The sequence below is a fragment of the Xiphias gladius genome, chromosome 21 (genome assembly GCF_016859285.1).
Source record: "Xiphias gladius isolate SHS-SW01 ecotype Sanya breed wild chromosome 21, ASM1685928v1, whole genome shotgun sequence".
Lineage (NCBI taxonomy): Eukaryota > Metazoa > Chordata > Actinopteri > Istiophoriformes > Xiphiidae > Xiphias > Xiphias gladius.
In genome coordinates, this window is record NC_053420.1 from 2,146,095 (window position 1) to 2,160,113 (window position 14,019).

General features: G+C 47.2%; 1 protein-coding gene across 1 annotated transcript in view; it reads left to right on the forward strand.

The window, feature by feature from the left end:
- Nucleotides 1-14,019, forward strand: part of mmp24 (matrix metallopeptidase 24) — a 60,610-nt gene that overhangs the window by 40,751 nt on the left and 5,840 nt on the right. The window contains exons 6-8 of the mRNA XM_040115710.1: nucleotides 4,212-4,373; nucleotides 6,626-6,840; nucleotides 11,939-12,077. Coding sequence (XP_039971644.1) covers nucleotides 4,212-4,373; nucleotides 6,626-6,840; nucleotides 11,939-12,077 — 516 coding nt within the window. The remainder of the gene's footprint in view (nucleotides 1-4,211; nucleotides 4,374-6,625; nucleotides 6,841-11,938; nucleotides 12,078-14,019) is intronic.

The window sequence follows — 14,019 nt, forward strand, 5'->3', positions numbered from 1 at the left end:
GCAACGTGGAGTGGTGTGATATAATAGGTGTGAAATAATAACTACGGGATAATAGAATATACAGTAATAAATGTTGGAAGTCACGGCTGCTTTAAGCGGACGTGTGATATTAACGCACACGACTCACATCGGCTCACTCTCTGAACCTCCTTCCTGAAAGACCGTAATCCTCCAGGAGGGCAGCGACAGACACACGCCGCGTGCAACTGGAAGGAGATATTACCCATCTGAAACTAACAGTAAGTGCTTGACCTCGGGGTCTGAAAACGCCGCCCACCAAACACAAAATGCCATAAAAAACTTGTCTTTGGTGGATCAATGGGCAAAGATTTCCCTCCTCGCTGGCTGGTAACATCTGAGGTCACCGACATTTCCGTTCCTCACTTTGAATCGAGCGCGAGTCTCGGCCGGTCGCCAGACTTTGTCCCCGCGCACAGCGCGAACCCCTCGTCCTGGTCCGAAGGGAAACCTGCATTCTTCCTTTCATTCTCATGATTTACAGGCTTGTTCCAGACTATAAGTGATGAAGCAAGTCTTAGATAAATCTGCTCTCGTCTTCTGATTGAAAGTATATTTCACACAGGACACGTTTGCAGACAGGAAAAGGTCTGAAAAGTCGGGTAGGTCGACATAATATATTTCAATGAAAAATGTACCACATGTATTAACGGTTTTTGCGTGAGAGCAAATAAATATTCTTGGCAGGTTATTTGTTGTACTTTACTTGGCAGGTTTGCCAAAAAGTTAATTTCAGATGCTTCCATTACAAAACGATCTCTGGCGTCCAAACTCATCGCTGCCAAAAAATGAACGTTTCAGCGGGAGAGATGCCCGAGCTGAACAAAGCGGGCTCTGTGGACACGTCGAACTGGGATTACTTCAGAGACAGGTTTCATCGCAGCAATATCAAACATCAACTTTATCGCAGGCGGGCAGACGATTGCAGGGGCAAAGATGATAGAAGAAGCCGTTATCGCCGCTGCGGGCCGTTGCGGCAAACTATAGACCAACCACAAAGGGGGAGGCAGACGCATAGAGAGAGGCCGCTGGGAATTCCCTAAAGGCCTTGTACATGAAGTGTACATCTTGTGCAGTAAAATCATCTTTATCTTTCGTGTGACATGGAAGAAAGAGAGGCATAGGGAGAGAAGAGATAAAGGCTGGTGGTGGGGGTGCAGCAGGAGGAGGGCTGGGGGGGGGAGAAGGAGAGATAAAGAGAGGCAGAGGAGGAGAGGGATGAAAGAGACAGCGGCAGACAGGGACGGAGGGGGTTGTGTCTCTGCGTGCTTGAAGTTGTGAGAAACAGAGGAGGTAAATTAGAGGAAAAGCGGGGAGGTACAGAGTAAAAGAAACGGGGGAGAGAAATATATGAATGTTAAACCAAAATCCGTTTTTTGGATACTAGTACCACAACCCATGCTTGGTCTGTGGTCGGACCACCGCAGTGGGACAGACTCAGACGTCTCAACAACTAATGGATGCGTCGCCCTGAAATTTTGTTCAGACATTCGTAGTCCCCAGAGGATGGACGCGACTGACTTTTCCCGCTCTATGACGAAATTCCCGTCAGCCTCCGCCGCGCGTCCTGCCAAGTGCTAATTAGCATGCTAACACGCTAAAGTAAGAAGTAAGATGGTAAAAAATTGCCCGTGATCACGTCGGACCCTCAAAAAAACGTTTGCATCAGCCTAGTCGTAAAGTTGGAGAAACTGGGGATTTCTGACAGTTAGAATACCGTCTCTCAGACTCTGACCATCTTCGGTCACATTAGTCCGCAAGTCATCTGCTGGCCGCCGAGGCTATAATCTTCAAACAAACCGGCCTGGGTAAAGAAAGAAAGATAATTATGTTCCGTAATTAGGTTCAAACGGAGTCAAACCAATTACTGCGGAGATGAAATGTATTCATTTGAGCTCTGTGTTCAGACCGTAAGAAGTCATTAAGTGTCTGACAGCAGCTCAAACTCTCTGCTCTTAAGATTATGACAGAGGGCCTGGTTTGAACAAACCCGGCAGGAATACACGGCATTCGGGAAAACACAGCCTTCTATTCTCTTTCTTGCTGTTATTTTGATTAGTTGTAAAAGGAGCACAAGTAGCAAGATGAAGAGGAGAAGTAGTGCTGCTTCTGCTGCTGCAGTGGGGCGCTTCAGTAGGAAAATCATCCCTTTAAGAGATTATCCACATCCTCCCTTTCACACCCTCCTCTCTCTCTCTGACATTTTCCTCTGTTGACTCCAAGTTCTTTCATCATCTCCTTCTTTCCTTTCCACGAACATCCCATATTTATACATTTAGACCCAATTTACACTTGTCTTTCATACGTTTTTCTGTGCATTTTAAGATTTTAGGTGTCCAGCACAGCCTTAGTCTCGTATCCAGATTAAATCCAGATGAGATTTAGGAACTTTCGTTGACATTCAGATGGATATATTCATCTCTGTTAGCCAGAACACAAATCTGATTCCCAGCCACATACAAATCAGGGTCAGGAGGGTCGTGTCCAGAAGAAGAGTAACGGTTGGTTTATGCTCAATCACAACTTGTTCTTAAGATGCGTTGTCCGACCGTGTCGGAAATCGAAAGCGTTTATAGTCGTCCCGAGCGACCGCGCTCAAAGGTGAAGAGAAAAGCTGGGAGTCACGGGGGGTAACTGCGAGCATCCTTCCGACAGGCTCTCCAGAGAGACGTTGATGGTGCTGCTCTCGGCTGTTCTCACGAAAAGTGCAACAAATAGCAGGGTAAGGAATGAAAAAAGAGCTGAGAAGCTCAAACCCTGCCGACCGATCACTGAGTCAGGCGGGTGTGAATGCCCCATTGTCTGTTTCCAAACGTTATAGAAATGGTCGGACACAGACGCCCCCAGTCCAACACCAGAAAGGTGTCTGGGGTGGGGGTTTCTGAAATTTTTTGGTCGTTGGACGAGCAGGTAGAGGGTGGAGTGTACCCCTTAACTTTTAGCTGCAAGGATTAGTCGACTAGTCCATTGACCGAAAATGATTCTGCAGCCTTATTCCAGGCAAAAATTCAGCTCCTCAAATGTGAACATGCTCGTGATTTGTTAGTCTTCTAAGGCAGTAAGGTGAATATCTTTGGGCTGTTGGTCAGACAACACAAGGCGTTCGAAGACATCGCGTCGCACTCCGGGGACTCTAGGCATGAATCATATTTATCATATCGTATCTTATCAATCATATTTATGAACTACAAGCGCTCCCTCATCCACGCAGATCATTCAGTGGTCAAATTGATCAGAGATCGGATCGACACCGCAGCAGCCCGGGGCGCCTCCTGTTGGATCGTATTTATTGAAATCACCAGAGCCTCTTTTGAGCTGTGAAGCAAAGTATAAGTGGAGTCCAAGTGTAAATGGGGTCTTGGCCCCGTTTAGGTACATCTGTTATAAAAAAAGTAAGACTTATAAGATTGTGAAGTGTCTCCAGTAGGATGCTTTCAACTTTCCAAGTTCAAGTTTGTTTCCTGTTCACAGGCACTTTGAACTCCTGAAGCAGCAGCGCATTATTTATACATTTCTCAGATTAGAAATTTAAAATCTGTGCGAGTATGAACTTTTGAACCTGACTGGACGTGGCACTGAACGGTTTGCCGCACTCTGAAGTAATCCCCGTCAAGCAGCGTCGTTTGAAGAAGTGGCTCGTGCCGGACTTTAAAAGCGGGAGGTTCGGATTCACAAGTCGCTTCCATTTACCACAAATTCTCCTTCTGATGTGAGACTCACCTTCCACTGCTGATGAGTCAGCAGCGTCACAGGCTAACTTTAGCTCACTTTCCCAGCGTGTTTGACGCTGTGTCTTTGCTCTTCTCCGTTGTTTTTACGCTGGGGAGGCTTTGTTCAGGCTGTTGTTGTTTCAGGCAAGAGGGAGATGTTGAGGGTATTTTGGTGAACTGTGTTTTTCTTTGGTTTTTTTTTTTTAAAACCTGCAGAAAGCCATGTCAGCAGCACAAAGAAGTTCTTGTTTTCTGTTTTATCGCCTGATTTCCGGCGTGAAAGTATCTTTTAAAAAGCGATCAGTGATGTCACTCCACGCCTCCACCCTTTTCCTTCGTCTTTTTCTCTCGCTCGACGGCTTTTCTTTTCCCTCCCTCCATCTTTTGCTGTCGTTTCCCGTGTTCTTTTTCCCTGTCCTCTTCTCTGACCTGATCTTCTTATTTTCTCTCCTCCTCTCTTCCTCCTTCCTTCCCTCTCTCCAGGTAATGATTTGTTCCTGGTGGCGGTTCATGAGTTGGGTCACGCGTTGGGCTTGGAGCACTCCAACGATCCCAGTGCCATCATGGCTCCGTTCTACCAGTACATGGACACACACAACTTCAAGCTGCCCCTGGATGACCTGCAGGGCATACAGAAGATCTACGGTTAGGAACCAGTTTATTTTTTTACCATGCCGGAATCTGGGTGACACTGACGCGTATGACACCGTACGTCTCGACGCCGTGTTTCGACGTTTTGAAGATAATCTTTTAAGAGGGCGTCAAGTTGTTCTTTCGTCTGTTCATCAAATATTTGTTTCTAAATGATACTGGTACTGGTCAAGTCCAGCTGTGTTTTTACACACATTTTTCAATTACTGCATTTATACACCTGAGTGACACGTAATAAACAAAAAAACAAACTCTTAAATAGGTTTCTAATCTGCTGCCTTCTCCAAATGTTTCCTGGTTTGATTACCTTGGGCTTATTGCACCGCTGAGGCAAATAAAACCAGCGCCGGGTGCACGTGGATCAGCGGTGATGGTGCTGTGATACTGCTATTGCTTGATTAATTATGTAATAACTCCTTCCTGTATATATTCACATAAAAGAATCCTTTCAAACACATTTTATTCTTCCAGAATTTCAAAAATGTACTAAAAAGTCAAATTTTACTGCAGCTTCACGGCTGTGTACCTGAGCACCTCAGTATTTTGTCATTATTTGGGGGGAATGGTGCAGGTTGCTGCCGAAGCGTATTTATAAAACTAAATTTATGGGAGTTAGGCAGAGCTGCAGATCGGAGACTTACGGCTGTAATTCTTAAGGTTTCCGTCCCGCTCGATTTGGCGACACCTGTGGCGAACACTAAACCCTCCTTGAGCAGCTACATTGTCGGAAGTCCAACAGGAGCAGCTGCAGTGTCTGTTGACAGTGAAGCCAACTACCGTCCATAGATCGTATCAGAAGACGCCTTGATTTCAAGAACATCTTCAGGGTTAGACATTTATGTCGGAAAAAAAGAGATTTATTTTGAACTTCTCTGCCCGGACGCTTGACTTCATTTGAGACCTGAAAGCAAAAACTTGCAAAAGCAAAAACAACACACCTTGGACATTATTTATTGATCCTAAAGCCCAGAGCTGAATTACGGAGAACCGTTGTCCAGTGGCCAACAGCAGAGCACTGTACCGGGTGAATATATATGAATGTGAAGCAGGATCATGCTGATGAACGATGTACAGTGCTGAGCCTGGAAAGAAAAACAACAAACAAACAAATGTGTGACTTGGTGTCTTTTCTTTTGTGTTTACATCGGGGAAACTTTGTTCCGTTTCAGAGAAGATGAGACGCCTCACATCCCTCCCTTTTTTAATGAAGAAAAACGGCGAAGGCTCGTCGGCACGGCAGCTTCTGGTATAATGTGGTGTAACATTCAGAGAGACTCAAAGGAGCAGGAAAAAGAAAACACAGCACAAAGTAAAAATGTAGAACTGCTTCACCAATACCCAAATAGCCTGTATGTGCAACGTCTACAGCATCTGTTCACTGGACTGGTTTCTCCCTCCCTGCTCCTGCTCCGTCAATCCTCACGTAGCCTCTTCCTTCAGAACAGAAAACCGTCTTATCATTGAAGGTCTTGAAACATTTTGAGTCAGTGTTGCAGGGAAATACTGACCAAAGCAGTGCAGACAACAGTATTTTTCCAAAGCCTGTTAGGCTGTTTTATCTGCTGGGGGTTGATCCTGTTTTCCTCGCTGCTCCGTCTCTCAGGGAAGGGGTTTGTTTCAAAGTGAGACAGCTGGTTTTTTTTAGATTTTAGTTTGAATCTTTTTTTTCAGTGTAAATGTGAAAGATCGGCGCTCTCTGCCAAAGGAAACTCAAAGTCTGGCTGCGCTGCTGCTGCTTTTACACTTCGAGCAGCGTCACAACGCGCTGGACCAGAGGTCTTCAAACCGGGGAGCGTAGGGGAGTCGAAGTGGGGCTGCATGTGGAAAGATGTGAGGCAAGAGCCACAGTTTGCATCAGAATTCGTACTCCTTCTCGCAGTCATGACTCAAACTCAGTCAAAGCTCAACTCCCAGACATGATGCATGTCTCACTTGAGGGGGCCTATAGACTCAGACTCTGAGACTCCCTGCTCTTGTCCCATGAGAACTCATTTTCCCTAAAGACGAATCACTGAATCAAATGTTGTCAACCTTTTTTTGTAAGCGCCTGAGACGGTGGATCATAAAAACTGTTTACACTGGTAAACTCAATCATTGACTCGTTGACTCATGCCGTCGTGGATCTCTGTGGTCCAGTAGTCCTAAACATACTGTACTGTCTCATAAACCCACAAACAATATCTGATCAAGTAGAAATCAATGACCGCACTGGAGTGATTCATGTTATCATCCACGTTCTTCCACAGGTATCCCCACAGCCATGCTGGAACCCACCAGGCCGTTGCCCACCTTACCTTCTCGGCGGACGCACTCCACCTCCGAGCGCAAGCACGACCGTCACTCCCGTCCCGCGCGCCCGCCCGGCGACCGGCCCGCACTGCCTGGAAACGGCAAGCCCAACATCTGCGACGGCAACTTCAACACCGTGGCCTTCTTCAGACGGGAGATGTTTGTCTTCAAGGTGAGCAGGGACGGACGGACGTTCAGGGACAAACAAACGGGCTTAACAGGCGTTTGGTGCGCTACTGCCGCACGGTTGTCCCACCTATGAAGCGGGACGCTTCAGAGAAAAAATGGTCCCATCTTCAGCCGTCGCAAGGTGCAAAGCTTCGTCTGGCGCTCCTGTCAGTCAGGAAAAAACGGGGTTTCGTGTTAAAATGTCTTTCTTTTAATTACCCGCAGTGCGTGTGCGGCAGGTGTCGGCTTGCAGCGCCTGTCGCCATTCGTTGCGTTACACTACAGTCACAGTTGAGCACAGTTGAGCCGTCACGGTATCAGCCACAAGAGTCACCTCAACAGACAAGCGAATGGCAGCGGTTTAATGCTCTTCATGTGTCCTGCTGCCAGTCACTGCAGAAAGCGGGGACAAGACTGAAGTGGAAGCAGGTGAGGCTGGTTTAGGGACGGTAGATCTCAAATATTGAACACACACTAAAAACTCCCTGATGTGTTACACTGTAAAAGAATCCAGGGTTCTACTGCGTTGAGAACAGGACACTGTTCCGCATGTAATCAAGGGGGTGTTAGCTGCTACAGTGGGAGAGTTGTACAGCCGCAGGTTGCCGTATAGAACGGGTCGACACTGGGGAAAAAGCTTAGCTGCGCGTCACGTGGGGAGGACGCAGGACCCGAGAAGCTGTGCGTGAGGTAAGGATCGCGCCAACGCTGCCAACGCTATGGGCTCAAAATGTGCGCTCTCCGAGCACCGTGGGGCTCCTCAGGTGAGAGAATCCGCCCGGTGGCATATGGTACGATAGAGCTTTATGGTCAGAAGCACCAGGCACATGCCTCCAGTGTGGGTAGTAACAGACCAATGCGGCCCCGTGGTGCTATCAGACCAACACACGCAGACGGGGTTTACACGATGAGGCGTCCGTTAACGTTGAGGAGAGTCCGCACACTCTGGATCTGAACTGTAAAAATGCACGTTGTCAAACAGAGAGAGGACAGAGAGCTCCGTGTTTAAAATGTCACGCATGTTCCTGTACGTGTGTGTGAGGCAGTTGCACACTGAGGAGCAGCACAGACGAGGAAGAAAAATCCATTTTGATGTCTCTGATCTTTAAACTGAATGTTAGAAAAGGTCACGGACCCGTCTAGCTCTCCGTCTGTCAGCCCTCCTGTCTGTCTGTCCGTACTCGTCTGTCTCCTCCCCAGTTGACTCCTGTCTACCTGCCAAACGGGCCATTTTCTCACCCCCCCCTCTGCCTATGTGTCCGTCTATCTCACCCCTCATCCTGCTGTCTGTCCACTCCCTGCCCACCTGTTTACTCGTGCCTGTCTCACCCTGTGTCCCTCTGCTTCCTCTGTCTGTCTGTATTTCCGTCTTTCTTACTCGATGACAGTCTGACGCAGAATCGACGTGACATGTGGATTTTGCCGTCGCCTCACAAGTTTCCTTGCTTCTAAATAATTAACAACTGGATGAGAAAATGAAAAACGCTGTGTGTTTGTCGCTGACTTTGCTGGTGTTAAAATTAAAGGTCTGATAAGAAGAAGACGTGTCTGCTCAGATTAAGGGAGCTGGCGCACAGAAAAGTGCCTTCAGCCATGATCAGTTTGGTCTTAACATTCTGCTCCATTGCACAACAAGTTGGGGGAAGAAACATTCGAGTTGCTTCTCCACATGACCTATAAGTTGTTGCACAAGTTCTGTCAGTGCGTTTCAAAATGAGGCGTCTAACAATGCTCATATTAGCACTTTCTGATTTTACCACCGCTATGGTTAAGTTGTAGTTAAGTTTGGGAAATTAAAACTACTTGGTTAAAATTAGGGAAAGATAAAAATATTAAAAATACAAAAAAATAAAAACGTTTTGAGATCAAGGTATTGGTTTCGCCGATAGCACAATCTAAAAACACTGTATTACAAGTCAGGGTCCTGCATTCAAAATCCTACTGAAGTAAAAGTACAGAGGTTTTATCGGCAAAACGTAAAAGTACTCGTTCTGCAGGAAAAAATGTCTCTTGTGACATATAATTAGAAAAATACAGTATTTTATTAGGCTGTTAAACCTGAGTCAGCTACTTACGCATATACAGTTAGCAAGTTTAGACCATTGGTTCCCAATGTAGGGGTTGTTCAAGGCGCTTTAACTTTAAGTCTTTGTCTCCATTGTCTTCGTCATAACACCTGAGCCCTTTTGCAAAACGTCAATGAGCGGAGATGCTACGGACGCTACCTCTGGTACGTGTCCGCTCAGCGTTGTACTCCGTGAAAAACAGACTGAATTTAGCACCATGAAATGCCACGACGGAGGCAGGACGTTATCTTAGCTCAGGTCACGTCAGGAGTCAGCACTTGGTGATTGTGGCTGTAAGAACGTTAAGTAAGTGGTTCATTATAAGAGAGCCCAGTCAGACTGGGAGGAGTGGGCAGCCGCTACAGCTGCAGTGGGTAGAGATATTTTAGGCTCAGGTGTGTGTTTATGCTTACATACATTTTGTGCGCCAGGTCTTTCAAACGGGGTCGTTATCTGCTTAGCAGCATGCTGGTCTGTATTTGCATGTCGAGGGCTGAGTAGTAGGAAGTTGTGACGGAACACAGTTTTTCATCATTGTCCTTCCGGGTCAGTGGCGTAGAAACAGGGCGCTCCGGGTTGGAACAAGTCCGGCACCTGTCGTTCTCCATCCCGGAAGAGCACAAGTTCGTCTCCGTACTGTGCCGGAGTCCGGTGTCACGTGGGAAGTGTTAATCGGGGCTCCCACACCAGTCCGTCAGCAGTGTGACGGCTGCAGGTATTTCATCAACTGAAAGGGAAAGATCTCAAACACTCCACAAGCACCTGTGGCTGCCATCGATAACCATCTGCCATTCATTCTTGGGCCCAGTAACGCCTTAATAAACTGAATTTTAACACATGCTTAAATGCGCGTTAAGTGAAAACGAGGCTGAACTCAACAGATGCTACAGGAGTGTGTAGTGTATGTGAAATTACATTCATTCAGTAGGAGTGAAAGCAATGAAAACCTAGCACCTCACTCCGTTCCTGAGTGAGGTGCTGCATTCAAAATCCAGAGTGACAAGGTTTTCTCGTTGGGAGACAAATGCTGTCAGTGCTCCGGTAGAAATGTTGATCCTGGGATGCGGATGAAGTGTTTTGGCTGCTGCTGTGCTGCATCTGCGAGAGGGTTTTGAGGAAGTGAACTCAGTATAGAGCAACGCGGAGTAAAAGCAGCCGTAACGAATAAAATAAAAAACTTTGATCAGCAGACTTGAACGCAGCGCCTCGCTGGGGGACGTCACACCGTGTTATAGCAGAAGTGGAGCTACACAGGTCGACCCGGCTGACGGGCTTCATAAGAACCGGGGGGTTAGTAACCAAACGGTTCTGTTCGGCGGCGGAGCTGCAGTGCAGCAGCAGCAGCAGCAGCACAGGAAGCATGTAGGACATCGATGGACTCCAGCAGGGGACGTGCCCCCGCCACAGACGCAGAAGCCATCCGAAAAACAAGGCCCATCTTCTTTTCCCTCTAACTCTGGCACGGGGGCATATTAGGACACGAAGAGCGGTGAGAGCCGGTGGGCGTCTGAAAGGAGACACTCATTATGGGATGTTTCCTCGGTGAGAAATACTCACGGCTGCTTTTGCTGGATTTGAAGCATTGATTTTCTCTTTTTCTGTTTGGGTTCAGACAGAAAAGCATTAGTGGCTAAAGGATCATGTGAGATGGAGTCTTTGTGTTTGTGCGAGTGCGTGACTGCGCGCGCGTGTGTGCGTGTGTGCGTGTCTTCCTATGGCTGTGTGGACAAATTTTTGTTCCAAACCATCGTTGTGAGGACATTTTGTCCGGTCCTCACAACTTCAAAGGGCTGTCTGAGGGTTAAGACCTGGTTTTAGGGTCCAGCTTAGGATCGGGTTTCGGTTTGCGCTAGGGGCTCGAGCATGCGTCATATCAATGAGTGTCCTCACAACGTGGAAAGACCAACCTGTGTGTGTGTGTGGGGGGGCATTCAGTGGGGACTGAGCTTGGCTCTGTCCTAGATTCACTGAAGCCAAATGATAATGAGCTACGATTGATGCTCGCCTCCTTCTTCTCCTCCTCTTCTTGTCTTTGTGCTCTCTCTCTGCTCCTTTTTACGTCTCTCTCCTCCCGCCTTCCGCTTCCTTTTCTCCCCCCGCTTACCTCGCACCACCTGACTTTTCTTTATCTTCATCTTCCGTCCCTCTCGGTCCCTGCGTCTTCTGCTCCCCTTCTGTTCGTCCATCTGGTTATCCCTCCTCCTCTCGCCTCTCGTCCCTCCTCTTCCTCTTTCACGCCTTGTCCTCTCATCCGCATTGTTCCTAGCTCCATGATGCCTCCTGTGACTTTCGAGCCAACTTCCCGTCATTCATTTCTCTTACCCAGCGTCTGCGAGAGTTCGTGCTTTGCGGCGCACCAACCGTATGGAACGACCCCGTCCGCTGGAAATTACGTTCACATGCAACAAACCTGTGACAAATTTTTAGTTCACGTCCTGACCCCCGTCTGTGGTTTAGGCAACACAAGCTCTTGGGTTGAGGTTCGGGGAAGATGGGGGTGTTGGTTAAATGTAAATAAAGACCTTGAGTCTGAAGTCACTGTGAATTTCTTCTGTAAAGTGATGACAGCAGCTCTGGCGCTGTTGAAAAACTTTCCATTGTGGTACAATCGCTAAAAATCACACTTTTTTTTTTTTTTTCCGTTGACAGGTTTGAGAAGTGGCGCCGCCAGAAGTACTGATGTGGAAATAATTTATTAAGGGCATGTCAACATCCATTTATGGCCAAATGTAGGAGCTGAAATGGTGCATGTGCGCCCGCTTCCACAGCGACAGATGAAACAGAAAGATGCGATACGCGCAGCCTCGCGATCCTGGCCCCGGGTCTGGCTCGCCTATGGAGGCGGGCGCTCTCCGCAGCAGGGCAAAGCGCAGCTCAGTAAAACTTGTTATAACTCAGGGAATTCCTCTTTCCGGGCATGTGTGACTCATTCTGACTTGTGTTGAATAATGCCACCGGAGCTGAACTTCAGAAAGCTGCTGATTTGGTCTACCTGTCTCCAGGGATGCTGAGCTTTTTAACGTCCTTGTGTTCTAGGACCGGTGGTTTTGGCGTCTGAGGAACAACAAGGTGCAGGAGGGTTATCCCATGCAGATCGATCAGTTCTGGAAAGGCCTGCCACCTCGCATCGACGCTGCCTACGAGAGATCTGACGGCAAATTCGTCTTCTTCAAAGGTACGAGGAAAAAGATGTGTACAAACGCTCTCCTCTTTTTCACACGACTCAACATTGATGTATCACAGCTCTGCCTGCAACTAGGCCCCGTCCCATGGGTCCAGACATATATACAGAGGAAGAGTAAACATTGTGCTATATTTGTCAAACTGCTGCTCCAATTTGTAATTTTGTTGTTATTCTAGTGGCATCCTTTTCAAAAGCTTAGATACGACTAAATGGTCTCAGCGTGGAGCTAACGGGATGCTAACAGAGGGAGGAAGGTGCCGAGCGCGAGTAACTGGCATCGCGCGCGTTTGGCGTGGCGACATGTTGCCTGCGCAGAGTGCAGTAGCCTTGCACTGCGACGTGGTGTATCACGTCTATCTGTTATTATGTTTCGGGTTGATTCGTCATAAATTGTGTAAAATTCCATGAAGAAGCAAGTCATCGCATGTTTGCGGTTTCAGTTTTGATCAGTTCGGTGTCAGTTCGGTGCCATTTTCTGATAAGGCGGCATTTCCAAAAGGGGTTTACGCTGTAATTACTGACCTTATTATGAATAGTCAATAAATAATTTACTAATGCTTTATAGATCAGTTATAAGCAACTAATAAGAACGACGTTTGGATTTCACGGTTGTGGAAATTCCTCCTCAACGGACTGTTTGACCAGTGGTATCTCCTGGAAAAAGGCGCCACAATCCATTTTTAAACCTATTATGAACATGTACACCTGCAGACTTGCTATGGTAGAACCAGATATTAACCTATACACAGAGTCTGACTTGCTGTTAATAGTCGTGCAAAACGTAAAGTAGTACAAATGTAGAGAGAACAAGACAGTAGATGTGGACTGTTGATGGTCAGATCTGTTCTCGTGGCATTTCGAAGTGAAGCGGTTTCCGTTCTGCTGTTTGGATTGAGACTCTGCTGCGTCGGTTGGAGCCGGCGGTTTGGTGGAGAAGGGAGTCGGGTCACCTGAAAGACTGAAACCCCATTTTGTGCCTCTGGTGTATTGGTATTACATTCGAATGTGTTTCTACTCCGTCATGACTCAGTTATAAATGTTGGTAAAATATAATGAAGCACCGGGGCTTTCACACTTTCTGATGACTCATCAGGTCTGCAGTTATAAATGTTAGCATGACATCGGTAAAGCGTCCTGGGCTTCTCAGTTTCTAATGAGCAATTAGCAAAAGTCAGTCAGTCGCCTGGAATTAGAAATATGAATGAATCATTCATAAAAGGTTCAACAGTCCATCAGGTCTGCAGTTTGAGATGTTGCTACTCAGCTTATAGCTGTATTTTGGTGAATGGATTATGTCAGTAATGGCAGGTTATAAACCCCTGTCAGAAAGTGGTACAGTCAGGGAAGTTTTTTTGTTTGTTTTTACTTGTTTTTTCTCCTGTTTTGCTTTGGTTTGCTTTGTCTTTGCAGACCTGCTCCAATTTCAGCCGGTTTCACTCACGATCTCCGGTGGAAAAACTTCGCAGCGTCACAGAGGGTCGTTCAAATCTCCATCTGCCATCTGCTCCACTCTTATTAGACTCTGCCCAGCTATCTACATGCCCTCTCCCTCCCGAAACTATATTTAATAAAGTGTGAAATAGAGAATGGCAGTGCAGTGGGGAGTACCCGGCCTAAAGTAATAGAATTTCAGCCTGTGTATGAAACCTCCCTCGGCCTCTGCCTGCTGACTGCGGAGTCATCGCTCGCTCTCTCGCTGTTTCCATCTCTCTGTCACTCTTTTTCACTTTCTCTGTAACTCACACACACACACACACACACACACACACACGCCCCAACATCTTCTGACAGAGCGTCCTGCTATCGCGGCCAGCCAGGAGCAGATATTAATAGCTTTGCTCTCTCAGAGCTCTCAGCTGCCGACTCTCTCTCTCTCTCTCACTCACACACACGTGGACGCACAATGACACAGTTCAACCAGGCTTTGACACAC